We start from the raw sequence: 24820 nt of genomic DNA, 5'->3' as shown, positions 1-24820 counted from the left end.
ATGGTAGAATCAACAGAGGAAGAACAGGACAAGAAAGCAGAGGAGGAAACGGTTACCGTAGAGCATACAGTAGAATCTCCAGTACACGTCACAGCAAACACAGCAGAAGAACCAGTTGAGGCTTCAATAGAAACAGCAATCATTGAAGACGGGCCAGTAAAGACAGTCGATGAGACAGAAACAGAGGGAATAACTGAAGCTACAGAAGAACCAGATGAAGGTGGAGAAACACCTGAGTCACCTATCAAACCTACAGAGAAAGAAGGAGCAGATTTAACTGAAACTGCACAAGAACCCGAACCTAAAGAAGAAACTGTAGAAATACTAGAGCCTAGAGAGGGTTCTGCAAAAGAAGCAGAACATGCAGAAGAAACTGTTGAAGAGACAGAGCTCACAGGAGAACCAGCACCGGAGAGAGGACTTGTAAAAGAAATGCCCAAAGAGACGGAACGCACAAGTGAACCAGCACAAGAAGCTGAACTCTTAGAAGAAATTGCAGAGGAGTCAGTAGAACCCTCAGGAGTACCAGCACAAGCAGTGGAACCTGTAGAAGCAACAGAACTCACAGAAGAACCAGCTCAAGAAGCAGACCTCATAGAAGAATTTTCAAAGGAGTCAACAGAACCAACACAAGAAACAGAACTTGTTGAAGAAATTCCAGAAGACACAGAACCCACCAGAGAACCAGCACAAGAAGCAGGACTTGTAGAAGAATTTGCAGAAGAACCTACAAGAGGAACTGTACAAGAAACAGAAACAGAAGTAGTAGCTGATGATGATAAAACAGATCTTGCCATAACATCTTTAGATAAAACACAAGAAGCAGCTGGAGGAAAGCCATTGGAGGATCGAGAAGAAGAAACTTCTGAGGCCTCAGAGGAGATACCTGAGGAAGAAGTTGGTGTTGCCGAACCAGAAGCAGAAGGATCTGAACTAGACGTTGCAGAGGAAGTCATCCAAGAGACCTCTGATGAAGAGATCACTCCAGTTATTGTTGTTGTTCCAGAAGATACAGAGGGTTTGTCGCCCAGGACTGAAGTGGAAGAAACACCTGAATCAGAGGTAACTGTGGAACTTCCAGGGGACTCTGAGGTTGAAGTACCAACAGAAACCGCCCGGGAGAGTACTACATGGGCGGCTGAGCATGAAAGTGAAATCCCAGAATCTGAATCCTTCCCTGAAGTTAAGATAGAAATTGTTCCTGAGGCTCCAAGTGAAACATCTCCAGAAGAGGTAACTCATGCCCATCCAGTGACTACCACAGTGGGAGGAGCTACTGAATCTGAAGAAGTCACCCAAGAATTTCCTGATGAGCCAGTCCCTGAGGTTGAGCCTGAAGAAAAGGGCGTCCCAAGTGAGGACAGTGTCCAGGTTGTCCAAGAGGACTTTGAGGGTATCTCCCCAGATGTTACAGCAAAAGATGCAGAGGAAATCAAGACAGAGGCTCCAGTAGAAGTCACATCGGAGTCCCTTGATGAAATTACCCCAAAAACTGTTGCAGAAGTCACTGCAGAGACTGAGGAGGCCACCCCCGGTGCCACTTTGGAGGTCACGACAAAGTATGTAGTGGAGTACAATAACGGCAACTTCCCTGATGTAACGGAGAGGCCTGATGACATAGATGACAACTTACTTGGAAACAACGGCTTTGGGTTGGAGGAGGAGAACTCAGTGAGCAAATATGGATTCATCGTAGACTGACAAGTTAAGTCCCAGTGCTGATGAGATATACCCATACCAAATGTATATCTTTATCTTTCCAGATTGGTAATGAGATAGGCGACACCTTGCTACGCCCCCCGAGGCCCCTGAAGGACCAGTTGGTTGAGCTGAGCGTCAAGCTGAGGGGAGAAACCTACAACGACGCTCTGAGAGACCCGAGCAGCTTCCACTACCAGCAGCTGGCCAAACAATTCACACGCAGGGTGAGTATGTACAAGGTGATGTAAACACGCTGATTATTTTAAAGGAATACGTTCATTTTAAAGGTTTTTGTTATCAAAATAACTATTTTGATTGGATTCTGAGATATTATGATGTTTTTGTAGTTTAATAATTCCAAACTCATGAATTTGCAATACACTGTCATTCACCCCAAACTACTTACTAAATCTTGACATTTACTTACATAAAAATTGCTGATTTTGAGACTCCAGTATTATTATGATATACCAAAAAATACACAATCCACCCACAGCACATGAAAACTTCAATGATCGATGTAAACACTATTATCAGGTCTTTGTGTGAGGTAGATTATTGGCTCTGGTGCTGCATTAGCAATGTCACTATCTTGAGTGAAGTGCTGAGCCAACACATATCCTCTGTCTTGTAAGTCTCTGAGCTGAAGGTTTTGCGTACAGTGTGGAGCTCCGAGCTAACACTTTAGCATACTATTTTTAACGAGGCCTCACACTAACACTTTGGCATGCGTTATGTTGAGAGAGTAGTGAGTAAGTAGTGAATAGCAAAGCTTACAATTTAGTATTACCCAGCGTTTATCAAGGCACAGAGCTAACGCTTTAGCACATACCTGAGACTGTAGCATCCATAACAATGAAATATGGAACATGGGCAAATAAGAAGCAACATTTCAAAAGTCTTACAACAAATTGTGAAACATCTCTGAAGTGAAACACAGAAACCTTAAATATTAATGAACAACACTCAGTACAGTTCATATTTTACAGTATTAATCACGTTGTTGTCATCGACTTATTTTGGAAAGAAAGATGATGCAGTGAGCTGTGGTTGGTCCATCTACCTCCTCATCCTTTTCTTTTCTCCTTTCTGTCAGTCTGACTCCTCTCTCTGACGTCCAGGATGCACACTCATTACCAAATTGCATTGCTTGTGGTTTCCTACAAACTGCAGACTCAGAGGTTTGGCACCGGTTTAAAGACCTCGCCTGTTTTTCACGCATTAAGGATCTTCACGCTTTGGGGCTCAGTTTTCTCAGCTCTGCCAGCGATCGGCTATACAACCCGCTGAGGCAGAAACAGAGCTGGAGAACTGAAGAGAGCGTACAGAATACGAGCAGTGACTCACTTTGAGTTGGTGGAAAAACAAGCTGTGCCAGGAAAGCAGAGTGCCGGTGTATTCCCGAACCACTGGGAGTTTTTCAGGCTCCACTCCAGAGTTAGTGACGCGGGAAGCCAGTTTATGGTTTGAATGTCGGGGTCAGGGTCGTTAATGAGGGAGTATGAAGTGGATAACAGGGCTAATAGCAACAGCAGGAGTTCTGCTGCAGCAGAGAAACAGAGCAGAGTGCAGCCACGGGCCACTGAGAGCCAAACATGTTGACTTTTATTCCAAACAAAGGCTTCAACCACCGGATAAAACTCTATTCATTCATCATAATCATGTCTTTATTGTCATACTTGATGCCACATCTGTTTAAAAATGCACGTATCTTTGTGACTATTGTTAGTTTGGCCCCTCTTTCTGTCAATCAAAGTCACATATTAACACTAAATGTGTCTGGAGCATCTCAGGTATCTACTTTCAGCCATTTAGTTGGAGTTGCCAAATGCATTTATTTGTATTTTTTACAGGAACAAGTACATGGACAAATGCTACACCTGTCCACTGCAGTAAAAACAATACAATACACAAAAACCTTAAAATAAAGGAACATCAAATGTAAACACTTTACTTAAACCACCGATTTATCATTTACATACAAACATGTAATAAACGATTTCTAACACAGTCATTATGTCATGCAGTTGTAAGTCAACATAAAGACATGTTAAAGTTTTTTAAAAAATATTAAAGACATCATTAATTTTATTAGACTTTTGCTTTGCTATATTGTGATAGATTTATTATCTATTTACAGTAGAAAGCCTCCACTTGGCCACAGTAGGATGGTTAGTTGTGGATACAGACCATTTATCACGCACACACTGATTACTGGTTATAAACTCTTAATATAGGGACTTATTTTCTAGTAATTAATAATCATTCTTACTTTGGATTTAAGGATTTAAAGACAAACAATTCAACATGAGCGGGGCACATTTGCAGATTCATAAGAAAACCAGCACCAGTTTTACCAATTTTAGGTAAAAGCTGGGCTTAAAGGAAAGTGTTGCCATAATAATTTCACCTAAAATGATTTTATTCAGGATCCATGTTCAGTTCCACTTATTGATTCCCTGAACAGAGAGCCTGTTAAGTGTTTATTCTAGGAAACAATGAGAGGTTCCACTAAATATGTATAGTAGCAGTTTGTTTCAATGTTCAGAACAGGTTTAGACTCGGTGATTCCGGTGTTTCCACATTTTGTTTGGTGCTTCATGGAAACAAATAAAAAATCTCAAAAGCTAAAAATCTCAAATCAAGACAAAAACGTACTTTCTTGTGTTAAACCTCCAGATTGAAGATGCCTTCGAGAGGTTGCCGGGCTTCAAGAACGTCTACGTGGTGGAATTCAGGTAAAGTTTGTTCCAGTCCCAATGATGGACCGTCCAGTATGTCCTTACATGTCCAGATATTTATCCTTTGACAAGTTAAGTATTTTATCTGAGACAGAATTGGAGACAAAGATAAGATATAGCTTCATTAAGCTAGAAACGGACTGTTTAAGTCTATGTTCTAAACTCTCACACAAGCAGAGTAGATAATAAGAGCCATCGGTTGGATCTTTTACATTTACGTGATGTTTTGTTTCCGTTCTCAGGCCTCAGAAGGACCTGGAGCGGTAAGTGGAAAAACGTTTTCTCATTTGTAGCTCGTGGGCTTGATGTTTGAGGCCATTTTGGTTCTTTCCTACTTGAACCTTCTGTACTGTATTAACCGCTGATCTGTAGCTCTACAGTTTGAACTTTCTCCCACATCCGTAAGCTGGGGGCCTCACAGGTGGCACTTTGGAGGTTTATGGGGATTTTCACGTTTTCACTTCAGTGGAAGGATTACATGATGGTGTTTCTTGTTTAAGCCCTGATCTCACTTCTTACGGTAAGTTCACAGTCACCCAGAGAGCTCTGAAACAGCAGGTGTGAAGGTTCAGCAGAGTCTGATAAATCCAGCCTGCTGTCCCTTCGGTGAGCAGGGCCTGATGGGTGATTCAGCTGCCATGTTTGGGATAAGGCAGAAAAAAAAGAAATACATCTGATTTGCTCCAACATCGCTGCTCTTTCCAGGAAGTTCTTTGTAGATTTACTTCCTTTTAAAGATATAAAGTAAGAATTTAAGCCTCAGGACGTTTTGTGACGTCGCTCACTGTAAAACATATCTTACTTCTTAATTTAGCCCAGTATTGGCACTGTAAACTATTACTTTCCTAACAAAAGGCAATAACATTTAGATCTTGGAGCTGTAGTTCGAAAGGTGCAGGATGATTAGCCCCCAGACAGAAGTAAAATCCTTTTTTTTGTTGCACTACCATGTTACATTTTTTGACATTACTAAGACTCAGAATGTCGTAACGCGGTTTCTTTATTCCTGAAACACTTTCCTCTATCCACACAGGCAGTTTTGTGTTGGAAACCTGTGGACAAGAGGCACAAATTCAGAGAGTTTAGAGGTCTGAAGTGTAAATGTCTCAGAGGCATTTCGTCACCTTGTGGTTGTGTCCTCACAGACGGTCTCCCCTCCTAAAGCCCCTTTCACCTGACTGTCGCAGTAAATAAGAGCTTTGCTGCTACTCTGCTCTAATTTCCACGTAATGTCCTTAACAATAGTCAATCAGCTGTTAAGTGGGATAAGTCGCTCGCTGCTCGTTGGCCACCTGCAGCCACCTCAGGATTACCGTCAGAGGTTTACGACAGGCTCGCTGTTCTCCAACTCTATTCAGGAAGTCCCCCAGCAGGTTAGGCTTTCACACTCTGATCACACTGATAAATTCACTTTGTGAGCTCAGAGAGACTCTTAAACTCACCTGAACTCTGCAGAGTGCTAGAGAGTCATCTCGGCGTGAGGCCAGAACGGCGAGCTGAAAGAGGAGAAAGTCGATACGGTCGTAAAGTAAAGTCCTCAGGTTCTGGTTTTCTTAAATGCCCGCCTGGGAAATGAATCTCAGTGAAGGGTTGAGGTCAGAAAGATGTGAAATAAAAGACAAGATGAACAGATTTCAGATTATACGATGGTCAGAATGTGCGTTCAAGCATTTCCAGGTGGTTATTTGCAGGTTAATAGAGGATGAAATGAGGCTAAACTGTGGTAACTGTTGTTTTACTCTGAAGGTTCTAACTACACGTTGATCATTATCATATCATTTTAACCCAGAAGTCTAGATGTCTCTTGACCCTCAGATCACCAAATTACAGCATTCTGGGTAGCCCAAACAACCCAGAATGTCAAGAGTAAAAGTACTATTTTCACGACTAAATCTTATAAATATCATAATATGAATTAGATTTTTGCATCCAAGCATGGTTAACTAAATTGCAGCTGGACTTGGTTGAAGGTCCAGAGTCATAAAAGAAAGATATCCTGGTCTTCTTCCCTCTCAGGGGTTTGGTGGTCCTGGTTCACTACGCCATCACTCTGGAAGTCGACAGCAGCGGCATCGCCAACGACACGCTGGACTTCATCTCTCTGCAGAACAACCTGGTGGAGAAGAATTACCCCGGAGCCGCCGAGCAGCCCACCGTCGTCTACACCATCACCGACTTCCGTAACTACATCACCGAGGCTCTGCACAAAGACAACTTCATGACCAACAGCAGCCTGGAGACAGACTCTCTGCTGCTGGAGAACGGTACGAAGCTGGACGAAGAAAGCTTAATATTCCCATCCAAGTTTTATAATCATTTCCTAGAAATGTTCCTAATAATAACTATTTAATTTGGTAATTATAAGTAAAATGGAGATTTTGATTGGGGATTTGGCGTCTCCATTTAAATACAGTTAAATGTAAAGTAGAGAGTCTTCTAGTCAGATCACAGCAGGTCAGCTAAACATGACAGGCAACATCATCAAGTTTCCCGTAATGAATTAATTATGAATGAATATTTATTTCTGGTATTTTATTCTGGAAATTCCAATATAAACCAGATCACAGAGTTCTTGTCAGAAAACATTTGAAGAAATTATTTGGACAGACATTTCTCTCTAAAAACTGAAATATTCTTCTGCTGCCAGAAAGTTTCCAAACTCAGATGTTAGAAGTTAAAGATGGAGATGACCATGTTAAGGTCCAAGTTTGGCCCTCGGATGAGATTCTGCCAATCAAAGAGTTTTGACAGCAGTAGTAGAGGAAGCTCAGGACTGCCAATCACACAAATAACGTCTACCAGTAGCTTTAAATTACTCTCTCATATTATGTGCGTTCCCTCTCAGTGAATCTGATCTCCGATAGGGGGATGGGGGATGTTAATAATGACTCTGGAAAAGCTTTGACTCTGACTCTTTTCTGCAGTGGAGAACTTGTTACCTGCTGTGAAACCAACGAGCCGACCGGCCGACACCTTCGACAACATGGTCAGTTAAACTCAACGAGAACAAACTGATACACTTTTTACTATTATGACTGTCAGCTTAAATGCAGAAGCAAAGATCCACTAACACCAAAATGAGAAAATGTAAGGCACAAAAGAATTAAATGGTTGTTTCAGGATAACGTCCTCGCTGCAGAGAAGCCGCCCGACGCTCCGATCCACGAGGAGGACAGCAGCAACGTTTTCATAAAGAAAGACGACTTCATGTTCGACCCCTTCGACCCGTGGAAGGGTCCTCAAGGCGGCGTGGTGAGCGAGAACGACGTCTTCATGTTCGACGAGAGCACAGCTCCTCCACCCGCCGATGAGTTCCCCGAGAGGACGGTCAACCTGCAAGACAGTGAGTACATATTCTTATCATATCAGTCTCTGTGTTGTTGATGTGTTGCTGTTGTTTTGGACTGCATGACCAATCATAACAGCTACTGAGATCACATGTCAGTGGGTCCGTCACCATGACAACTGATGCTGAAGACCCTAAATTGTGTTTAAAAGCTCTGTAAAAAGCTTACAAGTTAACCTTGAGCTAAAGATTGTTTTGTCACATCACAGTTTCCAGATCAGTGCTTCACATTCACAGTCCCTCTGTAGTAAGATGTTTCACAATCCAATGAAATGTTCGTGAATTAAAGGTTACAGCTTTATTTTTGATCACAGAACAGAAATGTAACATTTTACAGTGTTCAGAATAATGACAAGTCTTTTCACTAAAGATTTGTGCAGTTTGAGGCATTAATTCCTAAAGAACCCAGTTAAAACCTCATCCTATCAGGTTTTCTCGCTGCGATGAGAAACACATCTGAGTCTTTATAATTCTTTCTGTCAGAGTCTTTTAGTTTGAACTCCATCAGAGCTCTGAGGAGGGAGATCCCGGCTGTAAAACCGCTCTGTGTGCTTTTCTGGTTTACAGATAATGGAAATATTGAAGATGAGGGATTCCTTCTCAGTAATGCTTCTCCAGCCGGAGACGATACCCCCCGAGGGGACCATGCGGTCGGTCCTGGAGTCTCCTCTGCAGCCACCCTTCCTCCGCCTGTGAAACCTCAAACAGGCTCTGAGGTCACGATGGACGAAGGGTCTGGCTCTGGTTTCTCTGGAGACGGCCAGGGAGCTGATCCCTGGTCCTGGCAACCGGCAGCAACCTCTGACAGGACTGGCTTCTACGACAAGGGGGATGGGAGCCTTGAGGTGCTGCCGCCGCCTGATCTGGAGGAGGCCGAGGACGAAGATGAGTATGAGGAGGCTGTGGCTGTTGAGTCGCCGACCACAGAGAAGGGTGACTCAATGGCGATGGAAGTGAAGTTCACCAGTGCTCCCCCTTTGCAGACAACAACAATTCCTGCTTTCGAGGAATCAGTACCTGACAGAAGCATCGTGGAACCTTTCTTGGACCAGGTTTTGGTCACACCACACATCAGCACAGACCCTCGTTCCTCAACCACCATTGAAGCACCTGTATTCTCACCCAAAGGAACCTTGAATGTGGAACTTTCAGTGCAAACAGTGGAGGCATTCGGCATCTACGATGACTACTCATTGACCGAATCACATACCCTTGCAGCATCAGTCACAGATTTCTCTGCACCTCAAGATAGGACTCGTGAGGCCCCTGTTTTTGCAGGACCAACTGATTCAGCAGTCAAGCTTCAAGAAACCTCTGAAGAGGTTGAAGTAAAGCTTCCGGGGGCTACAGTTGGGTCTAAATCTGAAGAAGATGTACTCGAGAAGGAGGACGTTGAAGTCATTGTTGGACCTGACCTCACTGATACTGATGCTCCCCCAACCGAAGAGTCCCCTACCTTTGTAGAAATCCAGACAGTCACAGTCAAAGAATCTCGCTTTGATGCCGTCACTGAAGAGCCATCAGAGCTCGAGGTAAAGACGGAAAAAAACAAACTGCCGCTGCCAGAAACCAAAGACCTCAACAAGGTTGAGATTTTAGAGGACCAACACATTATCCATACTGATATAACAACTGCACCTGTGGTTGCCGTCCAAGACCAGGATCTGAGTGTGGATGAAGTCATGGTTGTCACCACAACGGCTGCCGCTCCGGTCCTCAGTTCATCTGTGAATTCAGACCGCAGCAGCATTGCGCTCTCGCCTGAAAAGGACTCACCATTCACTCGGGTGTCAGATTCTGCGCCGGAGGATGAGGAACTGGTTCACCAAGAGCATCCAAACCACGAAGATGCTGACCATATTCCAGTGAGCAGTCCGACAGATGTTCCACATTTGACGCCATCTGTGGTTGTTGTGAACAAAACAGAAGGTTCTCCAACGGATGCCATAGAAAGGGTGCCAGGTGCTGCAGGACAGGATGTTGGACAGGAAGATGTTGGTACCACCTTGAAGAATTCTTCGGAAAGGGAATTAGGTAATGATATCCAAACAACAACGTCCTTGCTTCAGGAAGTCAACAACACCCCCGCTACCGAGATCCAACACTTCGAGCACAATTTTTCTGATGTGCCAAGTATCGACGTCAGCTTTGATGTGTTCCAGTATGGCAGTGTGGCAACTGAAGGTGACAGCAGTGGCTTCTCCAGTGGGGCTCAGGGGTCGGACATGGATGCCATTGCATTACCAACCCGACCTGGCAGGGCCCTAACGGTGTTCTTTAGCCTCAGGGTGACCAACATGGCGTTCTCCATGGACCTGTTCAACAAGAGCTCCCCTGAATACAAGGCTCTGGAACAACGGTTCCTAGAACTGGTGAGGACTCAAAGAATCTGGTCTCAGTGTATAAAAACCTCTAGATTCATATGTTAAGTAAGTTCTTCCATGTGTCTTTGTCTTCACCTTGCAGCTGGTCCCATACCTTCAGTCCAACCTGAACAACTTCAAGAACCTGGAGATCCTCAACTTCAGGAATGGCAGCATCGTGGTGAACAGCAGGATGAGGTTTGGTAAGCCAGTTCCCAGAGGGGTCACCAACGTCGTCTACCTCATCCTGGAGGACTTCGCCAACACCGCCTACCAGACCATGAACCTGGCCATCGACAAGTACTCGCTGGACGTGGAATCAGGTAGGACTGAAATTCAGGAGGGAATAGTTTTACAGGTTTGTGAAGGCTTGACACACATTTTAACCAATGAAATGATCAATTTTACACCAACACATTAACAGAAAATCTGTTTATGATGGAAGATTATCTGTCACATTTAAAAGAAAACATGGACTGGAGCCTGTCGCTCCCTTTGTTTTTGTTTTTTCTTTTATGGAGACCTTTTCTGTATTTGAATTAAGGCTGAAGACAAATCTGTGATTTGGAGCTATACAAGTAAAACTTACTTGATCAAAAAAGCTAAATTATACAACAATATAAGCAGTACAGCAGGAAGTAGTAAAACCTTGTAATGAAGACTCTAAGGGATGGGGCGGATGGTTGGGTCCTGGGTTTATATTAACTGTTAAGACCTCTGGCCATGAACAGATTTGTTTTTAAGTACCATGTACGGGTGATATAACACAACTTGTCATTTAGAATTTTCTCTTAGCTATGAAAGAAATTCACAAGACAGAGGCCTGTCACAAGTACTTACTGTTCTAGAGAAATACTACAAGAAATACTATGTTTGTAGCTTCAGACTCTGGGTAGCTTTGAGACATTTCATGCTCAGCAGTTTAATCCTGTGTGTGAGTGTGTGCAATGTAACTCCTGTCAGGACTCTGATCTAATACCTGAGATAATCTGTCTGGGAGGAACGTGAGCAGCAGCAGCAGAACACACACTGACTCACTCTGATGAATCAACATGGCCGCTGTTTACCCTCGTCTGTCTGAGCCCAGAGACACTGCTTCTGACCGCTGTGCTTCTTATTATCCTCAGGTTTACAGGGAACCCGCGGGGTCTTCAGAATTAAAAAGTCTTATATTTTAAATTAAAAAAAATAAGGCCTTTAAACGTAAAACATTTCATTACAAATTTCTTACATCTTTTCTTGTCCTTTCTTGGGATTAAATAAATGTCCCAACACCATAAATAAATATTTTTTGTGTGACATTAAGATTCACTCTATTTGGTGGGATTATATGGCAGAAGTTTACCTCAGTGTTTAGCTTTACGCTCTGGATTAGCGTCTTATAGCTGTGCACGAGCTCTGGTGTGAATCAGTCAGTTGTTAGAAAAGAAAGGAACACGTCTCGCTCCGTGCTACTAACAAGCTAACGTTAGCTGGTTGACTCAGAACGGGCACGTGTCAGGAAGTAGTAAAACCTTGTAATGAAGACTCTAAGGGATGGGGCGGATGGTTGGGTCCTGGGTTTATATTAACTGTTAAGTTCAGTTCAGAAGGCCAGAGATGCGGACGAGTTGGCGACGGGTCTGAGGGCAGCGGTGCTGAGGTTAGCACGACAAGCGGATCGGCGTGCGAGTCAGTCACGCGTTGGCGAGCGCTAATGAAAGGGCGGAGCTGGAAGAGCTCCTGCAGGTTCCTGGTCAGTTAACGTTACAACAGCAGCAGGGACAGTTGTGTATGAGACCATGATGCCTTTAGATACAAAAGCAGCACAGGACGAATAATCACTGGAGCAACTGGCATATTCTATTACATCACATCTCTTATCTATCCAAGGTGTCACTAATTGTAACAACTCACACTGCATTGTATTTTCACAGCATAAGACTTCTTAGTGCCACAAATATTTTATTCATTTTATATTCTCAGAGTACAAACACAGCCCAAAAAGCTGTAGTGTATTAAACATGAATGTGAATATTATAATGAAATGTTTTGTTAAATTCAGGGAACTTGGTAAATAATTTATTTCTCACTCTAAAAATTCATACTGATTTTCCATTATATGGCAGTGAAGTTGGCTTTAAATCTGGGCCTGGGTGGTAATAAAAAGGTGGAACTGGGGGTTCCCTGGGTTTATCTGTGTCGTATGTGGAGTGTAACTATGTACATTTACTAAAGAACTGTACTTATTTATAAACATGAGGTTCTAATCTACTCCACTACATCTCTAGTTACTTGTTTATTTACAAATTAAGATTTAGAGTTTATAGAATATGGTGTTTTGTTATAACTTAAACTCGTAGCAGTTACAAGTACAGCTGGAACTATTAGTCAATTAAACAATTAATTTATTGACAGAAAATGAATCATCTCTAATTAATCATAACTTTTATATTACAGTTCCATATTCACATAACCTTTCCTGTTTGTGGTGCAGATTTCTGCATCTGAGACCGTAACGTGAGATTTACTGTCATTTCCCCCAGTGTGTCCATCTCTGCTGAGCTGCAGCTCGTTAATCTGTCTGAGCCAATCAGAGGAGCTCCTGACAGCCTGATAACCCTAATCTACAGCGGTGAGTCAGTGCGGTCAGGACTCACCGTGGACCGGATAATCAGTTTACTCCTCTCATCTGTACTGCGCTCTGAAGGCATGTTTTCCATTGCACAAGCATGTAGTGTGAAGTCCACCTCTATGTCATTATGAGAGACTGCTGATACAGAACTAAAGCAGGGCGTGAAAACAAACGGCTGCTGGTGCACACTGTTCCTCGTAAAAAGGCCCATGTTTCAAGCTGCTGCTGCCGCCAGCTGCTCAAAATTCACCCATCTTCAGAAGCCTGGGTCCAGGTCACGTCGGCTGGAGACTTCCCCTCCCGGGGCATGCCGAGGCGTTCCCAGGGCAGATGGGATAATTCAGTTCATCCCAGTCCCAGTTGGACATGCAGCTGAAGGAGGCAGGAGGCATCTGGATCAGATGCTGAACACCTTAGAGGTGTCGCGTCTCCACTCTGAGCTCCTTGGATCTGTTCTTTCTCTTTAACAGTTTACTGTGTACACTTCTCAGAATGGAACAATGAACACATTCTCTGTAATCCTGACTTTAAGACTAGCATCTAAAAGTTGGTACAGTTACAGAACACTTCTGATGCTTTCAGACCAGAAGCGAAGCGAAGCTTTGGTGGCGGCACTTTTGATTTCCTGTCGAGCGGTGCGGAGAGGGCACTGCTGAAAATTTTCAACTCAAGCGAGAAAGTTGCATGACGCTGAGTAGCGATAGCCTATCAGCATTGAGATTGACTGCTTTTATTAAATTAGCGTTTTACCTGAGCTTCTCAGCAGCTTCCGTGCACATCCGGTTCCACTGTTGTTGTTACCGTCGGTCGGCACCCAAAGCTCTGTTGGACTATGACTTCATATTTATATAAAAACCAGACAAATCTGACATTACTGGGAGAACGGAAAGCGAGGAGGTTGAACTACCTGGTGAGTTCAGAAAACATGTGTCTGTAACTTTATTCCAGCTGTCGTCTTTACTGTGAACAAGTTAGCATAGCCCTGATCGATCCGAACTCCATTCAGAAAACAAACATTTTAGAAGTTGTTGTCATGCTGACAGACCTGACAAAGCATGAATTCATATGTTTAACAAATCTGCATCATATTGTTGTTATTGCTATTTAACAGCAAAATGTATTCTTTGAGTTCATACAGCTGTAGTAATGGCGGGCTGTGTTTATTCGCGTTATCGTTGTGTGTGAACACTCTGCAGTTGTCCAGCGATAAAACCTGCGCGAGGATTAAATTTGGTTCGGTCTGAATGCACAGTCAGAGTTGCAGGATGATATTCTAAACAGGTGGCTCTCCTGAAAGTTAATGTTGCACTCAGCGCTCTTTATTTCAGGTGAGGCAGACTCACTACCCGTCTCCGCTTTACTACAACACTGCTGTAAAGTTAAACCTGAACTGTGCAGTAGAAGCAACTTCTTCTTCTGCAGGTTTTGTCCTCGTCTCTGAAACTTCTTCTTCTGTGTCTGATGTTATTTTCTCCCCAGGTGACCGGGCAGATCCCTGTAAGTTCCAGGCCTGTAACGAGTTTTCCAGGTGCATGGTGAACCGGTGGTCGAGCGAGGCCGAGTGTGTTTGTGACGCCGGATATCTGAGCGTGGACGGTCTGCCGTGCCAGAGCGTCTGCGAAGTGCAGCTCGACTTCTGCCTCAACGACGGCAAATGTGACATCATCCCCGGCACGGGCGCCATCTGCAGGTCGGAGGAGGTTTTACATTCTGTGGTCTTAAAATATATTTATTCATTTAACATTTCTTTACAGTTGGGATGAGCTCTCCCGACATCTGTACCTGTTCGAGTCTCAGAAAGCAAATGTTTTAAAGCAAGAAACTCTGTCTTTGTGAAAAAGAGATTATATGGTATCTCTGGGAATTGAACCTGTGACCTTTGCTGCAGGTGTCGGGTTGGAGAGAACTGGTGGTATCGCGGTGAGCACTGCGAGGAGTATGTTTCCGAGCCGCTGGTGGTGGGCATCGCCATCGCCTCGGTGGCTGGCTTCCTCATGGTGTCGGCCGGGATCATCTTCTTCCTGGCGAGGACGCTGCGAGAGCAGTACGACTCGGAGGACACCGAGGATCCGCTACGGTGAGCAACAACACCATCTGTTTAAATTCTGCAATGATCCACCAGGCGGCTGCTTCCGGTTTTAAGAAAAAGTGGCATCAAAAATATTTACTTGAAAAGGTTCAAATGTTCCCTCTTCCAGACGGGGTGACAGTGTGCCGACGCTGGAGCGCGCCACCAAGTTCAACCCCATGTACGAGAGCGACCCGGTCACCGCCCAGTACTACCGTCGCTATGACGACAACGTGCCCCAGTACTACCACCGCTGCGACCCCGACCACCCCCATTACAGCAGCTCCGTCAGCGCTAGCGGCTCCAGAGACCTCGGCAGCGACGAGATAGAACACATCTACCAGAACACCACGCTCACCAAAGAGGTACCAAAACCGTCCTCCATGTTTAGTTCATCTTCAGAGATCAAACTCGCACTCTGCATGGAGGTTTACTTATTCTGTGTGAAGTAATTAACACTGATTCTCACCATGGCTCCTGTCAGTGGGTGGGATCTATCAGGCAGCAGGTCAACATTGACTCAGAGTTGATGTTAGAAGCAGGAGAAATGGGCAAACGTGAGGATTTGAGCGACTTTAACAGGGACTAAACTGTGATGGCTAGACAACCGGGTCAGAACATGTCCCAAAACGGTCTGCAGGTACCAAAATGTGGTCCAAGGAAGGAGAAGCTGTGAACCGGCAACAGGGTCACGGACGGCCAAGAGTCACTGAAGCATATGGGGAGCGAAGGCTGGCCCGTGTGGTCGGGTCCAACAGACGAGATGGTGGTTCTGATAGAAAGGTGTCAGAACAGTCCATGCATCAGTGGGTCAGCTGTCGTGTCGAGCTGTGTTGATGGCAAAACAGGCAGCAGGTGGTCACAATGTTATAGAAAACCAAAGTGGTCCTGAAACTGAGCCTTGCGGGACACCATAAGTATGGAAGAGCACTCAAACAGGTGATCGTGAGGCAGGAAAGAGACAGCACAGGACCGTAACAAACCATCTTTGTAGTTGTTATATTAGAATATAGTCAGGTAGAATTAAAATGGAACAACAAACAAATTGGGAAGCCAAACTGAAACCTTCCAAAGATACTGCTGTAGGTCATAAAAGTTTCTACAACATTAATATGCTGCTTACATCTTAAAGCACCAGCATTCCAGTATTATGATAAATATACGTTATACACACAACATTCTGCCCAATAAGTACTTTGACTTTAATACTTTTGGCCAGAGTACTTCTACACTGTAGTATCAGAGTATGTCTTGCACCTGTGATGAGTTATAGAAGCTAAAGGAGTTGAGGCTTTGTCTCGTTTGTCCTCCTGCTTTACTTTCTCCTCCTTTGGCTTCTGTTCCTGAAGCTGCATGAATGAGTTTGACTCTCTGGACGGAGACGATCGAGTGTTGTGACATGTTTTTGGCTCAGAGGTATTTCAGTCTCAGCAGGAGGTTTATACTACACAGACGAGTATTTTTACCTGCAGGACCTCCTCCTCCCCGTCGGTCTACAACTCGGCCGTTACATAAACATGTCTCCCTCTCTCTGCAGGAGATCCAGGAGCGTCTGAGGATAATCGAGTTGTGTGCCAGAGATCAGCCCTTTGCAGACTTTGTGCGACAGACTCAAATGTGAGTGTTTGTAACGCTGACGACAAATGATTCAAAGTGAATCGAGTAAGAAATGAAAATTAACTATCGCCTGTACTTTTAGGTCCAGTCTTTGTTTACTCACTTTGGGAAAATAGGTGAAATAAAAAAAAAACATGAATAAATTGAAACTCTAAATATTGAGCTAGTTAACACATTTAGTTTTAGTTTAGCCAATATTATTTTACAAATAAACAAATTAATTTAGTAATATATTATTCACGCTACTTTTTGAATGAAAGCAAATAAATGCAAATAAAATAGTAAAATAAAAATATATAAAAATTTAAAAAACTACTATTTTAAACTATATATATAGAGAGATAAATAGATAACTATATATACTACTCATGTGCACAGTATTAAAGTATATGTAGTAAAATATGGAATATTTTCATTTTATTTTTTTCACCTTCTTTTATCATGCACAATTTTTTAAATAATTATTTTTCTTTTCCTGGCACAAACGGGCTTCCGTAGAAACACAAATCTTTGTTGTGTGCATTACTTCTTTGAAATACTTCACTTCCTGCTCTTATTGGCTCTCCAGCTGACCAATGAGAGCGTCCCTGCCTCTCTCTCGCTGGATTATGACTTTCTCTGTGGGTGTAAAGCCGACAGGTGAGCCAGGATTCAGACACGTCCACCTGACAGCAGAACGTCCTGTCTGACCGTCTGTCCACCTGAACCAGAGACATTTGATCATCTGCCGCCAGACGACTGCTTCCTGCAGAGAGACGTCCAGATGTGAACACGATATCTTGGACTCCAGAAACTCCCACAGCCTCTTTTCCCATCTCTGTGTTTAGATTAGAGTCCAGTTTAATCTGGATTTCATTCATCACAAACACAGATGCTCGTTTAAATGTCAAAGTGCTTTTGATGAGTTTCATTATTCATTTTTTCTGTAGTCGCTCCGGCTGATCAGATTTAGTCTCCTCCGTGTATTAAGCTGTATTAAGATTCCTGTGACCTCCTTCAGGTGGTCGAGGTGTCGTCCACCTGCTCCAGGTTTCACTTTCCAGACAGACGGACGGCAAATTCACTCAAATGCAGTTTAAACATCCTTTAATGATAATGACTTGTAATACATTGTATTTATAAGGCGCTTTCCAAGGTACTCAGAGACTGAATATCTTGATAATTTCTTTTTTCTCTGAGTAGTTTGTAATATAAAATGATGACACATTCACAGATGGGATCATTTAATCTAAGTTGAAATCATTAATTGATTAACACAAACTTGTCTTGTTTAAATCTCTGTGGACCACACGCACATTCCCAGAGCCAGTTTAGAGAAAAGAATCATCAGAAAAATACGAGCTCTGGAGTCATTTTACTCCACGTCCAGTCGAGTCTCCACCAGACTGATCTCCTTCATCTTCTGATGTTTGGCTGCTGTGTTGATGGAAAAAAGACAGAAGCATTTAAAAATAGCAGAATGTTTTGGAGACGCTCCACTGACGGCATCAAATAACCAAACAAACATCAGTTTGACCTAAAATATGTCAAAATGTACAAACTCCTCCGCTCCTCTGTTTATATTTGGGCTCTTTAACATTTATATTCCGGGGTTTCTGTGGTTTGGACGTCGCCTCTCTGGACCACATCACTCGCCGGCCAGAAACCACCAAACTAATCTAATTTTCTCTTGTTGTGTGGAGCAGATTCCTGGAGAGGAGAGGAAGCTCGAGCACATAGTCCTGAGCCGCTGACCTCGAGGTACAAGCATCCGACTTTGTGGAGTCTGTTCGCGCTACATTACTTCTGTTGTTTGTTTTTGGACAAAGTTCAGCCTCAGAATCAGTCCTCAGACATAAAAACTGCACCTTTAGTTCAGAAGGCTTCAGGCTACATGAAAAATATAGTTACAGTTCTAATGTAACGTCCGAAAGCCGCAAGGTCTGGAAATTTAAACGCCGCTCTACCCGTGAGCATCAGCAGACGTCCTGTCCCAGTCCAAGAATGCATCAAATTACCCAGAGTGTTGTCAGCCCATTTTACCCAGGATGCTTTGGGGGAGACCTGTGAGGGTTAGCTTTGACCAAGCAGCTGAAAAATTAAGCCAGCGTGGAAGTGCTAAAACATTTCCGAAAGAAACCTAAAGCTCATTTTCCTCTGCATGACGGCCTAAAGTTAATTAAGGACGTGGCCTCTTTGAGTGACAGGTGGGTCTCTCAGGTGTTTAGGCCCGCCTCAGCTCCACCTTCTGACCCAGTTTTGAATTAGCAGAGTCGGGCTCTCCCTAAACCAACATGTTTGTTTAACCTGTTCTCACTGCAGACCCTGGGTAACTCTTTAGCACAATTTTTAGACATTTAAGACAGTCAAGTTAGCAACGCTTAGCAACAATAAATATGCAATGTCTGGTTAGACTTTCAAAATAAAACGCTAGCATTTTGAAACGGCGCTATAAAAGTTGTGAAACGTTGCATTTTGGTTGGGTTTAGGCAACAAAACTACTTGGTTAAGGTTAGGAAGAGATCATGGTTTGGGTTAAAATACCTATGTACGCTAATTTACACGTACGTTAACTTGTTACTGTTGGTAACGTTACTTGTGTGACTTTAATAAAAATATTGAATGTTGACTTTTATTTTCACACAGGACATGAACAGCGGTCTCCTGGTTCAAAGTCCGGGTTCTGGCCCTCCAACCACCTCCTTGCCTTTACCGTCACAATAATAATAATAATAATAATAATCTTAATTTGTAGAGCACTTTTCAAAAACAAGTTACGAAGTGCTTTAACAAGTGTAAAGACAATAATACAAAAACAATACAAGATAAAAGCAAGAAAACATAACGACACAAACTGACGCTACAGGGCTTCCCCCGCTGCGTTGACATATAACGCTGTAGGGATCCCCAGTGCTTACAAACTGACGCCCACGGGTCTTGACCACGCGTCCATATGTGACGAGTCGTGGAGTGAGAATCACATTTGGTCAAGAGCCGTTACCGTCGGTTTGTAACGCACTGGGGGAAGTTTTGAACCCTAAAGGTTGGTTTAGGATACTTAATAGAAAAGTCCTAGTAACGCGGTGGTTGGGGTGAATGGAGGGCCAGAAACCGGACCTTGAACCAGCAGACCGGGGTTCGTTTTCGCCTGTAATTTAATTTTCATGAGTTACGCAAGTAATGTTGCTGTGTAAGTTAACTGACGTAAGTTAAATTTTAACCCAAACTCCTTTTCTAAACCTCACCAAACTGCAACATTTCACAACATCAATACATACTTTTATTTTAGAAGTCTAACCAGACGCTGCATATTTATTGTTGCTAAATTGGCCGCAAAGCCCTAAACGTAGAAAAACAACACAAAGCGACGGCAGGCAGTCTTGACCAATCATCAGCATGTGACGAGTTAGGAGCGAGAATGTGTTGATCTACTTTAGCTTGGGTGTGGGCTGAAAACTACTCTGCTGCTGTCTGTTTCCTGTAGCCTGAAGCCTTTTGCTCTTAGAAATGATGTTTTGTCCTGACGAACCTCCTCTAACGTTCACCTGTGTTTCTCTGCAGAAACCTGCCTTCGTCTTTGACTCGTGGAAGGAAGAGGAGTTCGTCTTCTGTCGTCTTGCTGCTGCTGAAGGTGACGAGTCACTGAACCTTTTGGGAGTTTATTTTCTAAGGACCCTTTCCGCTCTGTTTCAGTGACCCTGAACTGAACTTTGACCTCTGCAAGGTCGCCTGTTCCTCTGACCTTTCCCTTCTCCTCTTGTAAACCCCGTGTTGTTCGTTTCCTTTGGGAGTAACACTTCAGTCTCTGCTTTTTACCTTCTGGACGTTTTCCCTGCTGAGTACCTCTGTCTTACACTTTCAAATGGATTTCATGGCTTTCATCCGGAGCTTGAATTCAAGGGCTTCTGTTTGCGTTACAACCTGCACGTCACCGCTGTCGTACTAAAAAAAACACGTGGCTGAAGGTGTGTTGGTCGTTGTTTTTGGAGTTTTCGGACGCTGATGACCGATTGCAGAATTGTTTGCTTCCTTATTCCGGCGTGTTTTTTTTTTCGGGACAGCTGTGACTCGCAGCGCTCCTCCCCATCAGTGCCTTCACCGCTCTGTTAGCTGCTTTGGGATACGATGCGTAGGATCTCAGAGCCCTTGACGTCAGCGTTCCTGTGTTTCCACGACACCTCGGATCATAAAGCCATCAGTCAGCTGCTGACACGAATGTTTACATTTCTCAACCACTGCTGGAGTGTTAACTGATGTGTAGAACATGTGTAGCCTGTCCGTGTCTTGTATGTGCATGTTTTTTAAAGAGAAGTCTGGTCCGCCACCGAGGACCAGTTTCTGAAGGCCGTGCATGTTGCAACTCTTTTCCTTACAGATTCATACGGCCGTGGTACTCTTTGTTGTGACGTACTTCTTGTACGGTCTGATGATTAACGAGCTCTTTGAACACGTCCAGCCTGATCTCTTTGCCTATAGACTGAAGGTGGTGCAGGATTTCCAAACAGTCAACAACTGCTGAGTTAGCAATCGTTTGTCAGTATAAAACAGCGTCCAACAGAGTGACACTATTAGGAAGACTTGTTTAGAAACTGCAAGCTCAACGGTTTTATTTTAAGGCAAACTTTGAGACTTGTGCACAAGACGCTATCTTGTTGACGCAAGTTATATCTTAGCTGAGCAAAACATTATCTTGTTCGTCCAAGACTTTATCCTGTCAGAACAAAGAAAGAAAACCAACTTTAAGGACTTTGGGGTTTCATACTAACCTGTTTTATGAGCCTGGAGCTAAAAACAAAGACAAGCTGAATGAAATGAAGGGATCAGAGTATCAAAACCCACCGAATATGAAAATGCATACTATTAAAAAGGTACTTGAACTCAGCTATTTGAAATGTAGAAAAAATATATCCAGTAGACTGACAGATGATCTTTATTGTGGTATGTTTAGATGCTGTTTGTTTGTTTGTTTGTTTTCTAGAGACCCCTCCTACTCAATATGACAAACGTCTTGCAGGTTTCTCTCGTGCAGCAGTGATGGTCACTGATGTTTATCTACTTGTGTGTGTCATTGTGTTTTGTATTGTGTTTTCTATGCTGTACGTCCAAATTACACAACAGAGACAATAACAAAAACTTTGATGTGTGCGTTCGAGCTGACACACTCACACATTTTTCTAAAATAAAATGACAATATTTTTTACACTATCACCCGTCATTCATCAGGAGTTAGCCAGTTTTATTAATTACTCAAGAAGCACTGAGAGAGTCTGGTTCAAGGAGTGAGGGGGGTCAGGAAGCTACGGGGGGGAATTAACAACCGGACCGGACTTTCAACTTTGTGCCGTGAAGTTCTTTCTGTATGTTTCTGTCGGCTTCCACCATATTTATCTTATAACGGACAGTTTCCATGGTGGAAGCAGCGACTGCTACCAGATGACTGAAGTTTCCAGGCAGTGTTTCTCATTGTGTGGTTTCTCAGGTCAAACAAACATGACAAAGGTCTTTCTGCTCTTTTAAATCATTTGCTAAGGTGATGTAATTTACATCCAGCCTTCTTGACATCCATGTTTACTGGCTTCCACTCTTCTTCTTTGCTGCCTTTGTTGGTGCATTGCTTTGTGAAGAATTTTGCGGGATTTAAAAAAGTTGGAAGAGTGTTTGCTGAAAATGCAGACATAGCGAAAAACATTACAAAGCGAAAAAAAATCGAGTTTCATTTTACAGATAATTTTTTTAATTATTGAAGAAAATTATTGAGTAAAAATAAAGTGAAATTCCTGAACTTCCTCTCTAATGAAGTCATCACATGCTACATGTGACACCTGACAGAAAGGTGCACGCTGGGTAAACGAGGAGTCGCCACACACCTGATTAGATCTGGATGTTCAGGGGGCGTCTAATACCTGGAGGCGTTCTGCTGACTTTCTGCTCTGTGACTTTCAGAGAGTTCAACTCTGTTTTGGGGGATTCTGCCCCTGTCAATCAAACGAATCGTCATGACGACCTGATGACAGCAGAGTTGTGTGTAAATAAAGGTTTGAGGATTTCAGGTGTGAGGCGGAGGTCACTCTCCTCTGCTTTAGTGTTTATTTGTAAGTATTTGTACATGCAGTTCTTAGCCTCTTTGTCATCGTGCGCTGACAGGCTTCAGCTGTCGACAGACTCAGAACAGAATCAGACAGACCGATGAAACGAGGAAATATTTGTATTTTCTTCGCCTGCTGAAGGAAAGAATGTTTCCTGGTGCTCCTCTCAGGTTCGTCTGCAGAGGATCCCGAAGGAGCTACGTCAGACTTCTGTTAACCTTGTGAAGAGTATAAATCCAGCTTACAGTTTCATATAAACACACGCAGGTTTGTACATGATGTGCTCTATCTGTGTAAGTTACAGTGCAGAAACCAGAGTGGGACTGAAGGTGCTGGTGCTTTTCATCTTCTTCATACTTATTTGCGTTGGTGGAACTATGTACATTTACTCAAGAACTGTACCTGAGTACAAATTTGAGGTACTTGAGTGTTTCTTTCATGCCGCTTTCTACTTCTACTCCACCACATCTCAGAGGGACATATTGTTCTTTTATCTGATGACTCCTACGGGGGATTAATAACGGTATATCTCATTTAATCTAGCAGACTCAGATTAATACAACATGGAATCCACTAATAACTGATGATATATAATAATGACATAATTTTATAAATGCTAATACTTAAGTAATGCGTTACAGTACTCAGTTGTAATACTAAGGTGTTCCTTCGGTTCCTTCGATTGGTACCAAAATCAAATAAATATTAAAGGTGCATGCAGCGCTGGACTTTCCCTCAAAGTGTGACATGCGTCTGGGCTTGCTGTGCAAAGGGTGGACGACAGCACCTGCTAATTACACGTTATGTCCCAGTATGTAGTAAGTAAGTAAGTAAGTATCGATCGCAATGTGAAAATTTCATGTAAATGAAATCAGGATTATCACACAGGGCTCACTTTCTGTTGCCAGTAGGTGGTGCTGCGACAATGAGTGAATATGGGAATGAAGATGTGTTCAAGGGGGAACTCTTATCAAACATGGGAAGTTGGAGTTCGAGTATCTGAAGTGAAATTAGAACAACTTCCGGTTTCAATGCAAATCATCAATTTTGAAGCCACGCCACGGACAAGCCCATCGACGAAAACTCACAGATTGCTCAACTTTTCCCCATCAAAGCCTTCAGATTGCACAGCAAAAATTTGAAGTTGATCCAATAAATTCTCTAGAAGGAGTCTGTTAAAGTATGGCCAAAATTTAACAATAAATTCAAAATGACCGACTTCCTGTTGGGTTTAGGGCATCGCTCCCTGGGGCTTTGTTGTAGGTGTGGACATGATACATCTGCTACAAACATTTCGTACATATAGGTGAAAAATGACCTTGGGGATCCAAACCGTATTGCACGTAAATTTCGTATTTGCACGTAATCAGCTCCTGCTGCTCCCGGGTCAGTTTCTCCGTCTACTGCTGCAGAGCTTCTTCAGTCTTTGTGTTGCTCTGCAGGTGTGTTTCCAGTCTCTGTCTAACAGGCCTTAGTTTTGATGGTTCATTCATGAATAAATAAAAAGCAAAAACAAACTTCCAGCTCCTGAAACGTGGCGATCTGCAGTTTCTTGGTGACAGTAAGTGGAACGTCTGGAGATTTAAGAACTTCAGGCCCTGAGCTTTCAGTCACTGATCGTGGTCCTGCTGGCTTCGTCCCGATGAAGTCTCCCTGTAAATGTTTATTTCCGTAGTGATGGAGATGTTTCCACAGTCTGCTGTTAGTAAAGTTTTGAAGCTCTGGTTTGCATCAAACGTGTGAAAAGCTGAGACTCCGTCAGGTTTCTATTTTTGGCTTTTTCCTGACTGGTTTTGTTTTGGAGGAAAAGCCTCGCTGGTTCTCATTTATTTCCTTCTCTCTGAGCGGCCATGTTTGACAGAGTTAATGATGTACCGATGATGCACGGCCATCACTTCTTCTTCTGAGCTGAATGAAACCTTCCTGTTTTAGTCTCGTTCAGGAGGACGGAGAGCTCGGACTGAAAGACAAAGAGGAAACATGTAAACTGCTTTCCTCCGCTGCGACAGAGCAAAGACAACAAAATCTTTATACTACAAAAATTCTTCATAACTTCGTAACATTTATTTCAGGACACTCCTCTAAATAAAATATATGACATTAATGTTTTCCAAACATGTGCGTTTATATATAAGATATATTTAAAGAAAAACTCCCCCCGATGTCAGGAAGCACAAAGAGATGAGTGAGCGGGATGGTCTGGTGGTCTGATGTTTCTGTGATGGCCAGGGACGTGCACAGGAATTTTGAAGGGCAGTTGCTCTGACCTGAAAAAAGCCCCCCCCCCCCCAAAAAAAAAAAAAAA

General features: G+C 43.2%; 1 protein-coding gene across 1 annotated transcript; it reads left to right on the top strand.

Moving 5' to 3' along the window:
• Positions 1–20210, top strand: LOC123970733 (interphotoreceptor matrix proteoglycan 2-like). The gene is made up of 14 exons (XM_046048980.1): positions 1–1671; positions 1764–1925; positions 4381–4439; positions 4685–4705; positions 6459–6706; positions 7367–7428; positions 7563–7785; positions 8356–10160; positions 10255–10474; positions 14245–14455; positions 14654–14842; positions 14964–15198; positions 16371–16450; positions 19991–20210. The coding sequence occupies exons 1-14, from the start codon at positions 1–3 to the stop codon at positions 20073–20075; spliced, it is 5271 nt and encodes a 1756-aa protein (XP_045904936.1). The 3' UTR covers positions 20076–20210.
• Positions 20211–24820: the final 4610 nt, after the last annotated feature.

Source organism: Micropterus dolomieu, linkage group LG01 (assembly GCF_021292245.1).
Source record: "Micropterus dolomieu isolate WLL.071019.BEF.003 ecotype Adirondacks linkage group LG01, ASM2129224v1, whole genome shotgun sequence".
Classification (NCBI taxonomy): domain Eukaryota; kingdom Metazoa; phylum Chordata; class Actinopteri; order Centrarchiformes; family Centrarchidae; genus Micropterus; species Micropterus dolomieu.
The sequence above is the reverse complement of the archived record's forward strand: the minus strand, read 5'-3'. Positions and strand labels throughout refer to the sequence as shown.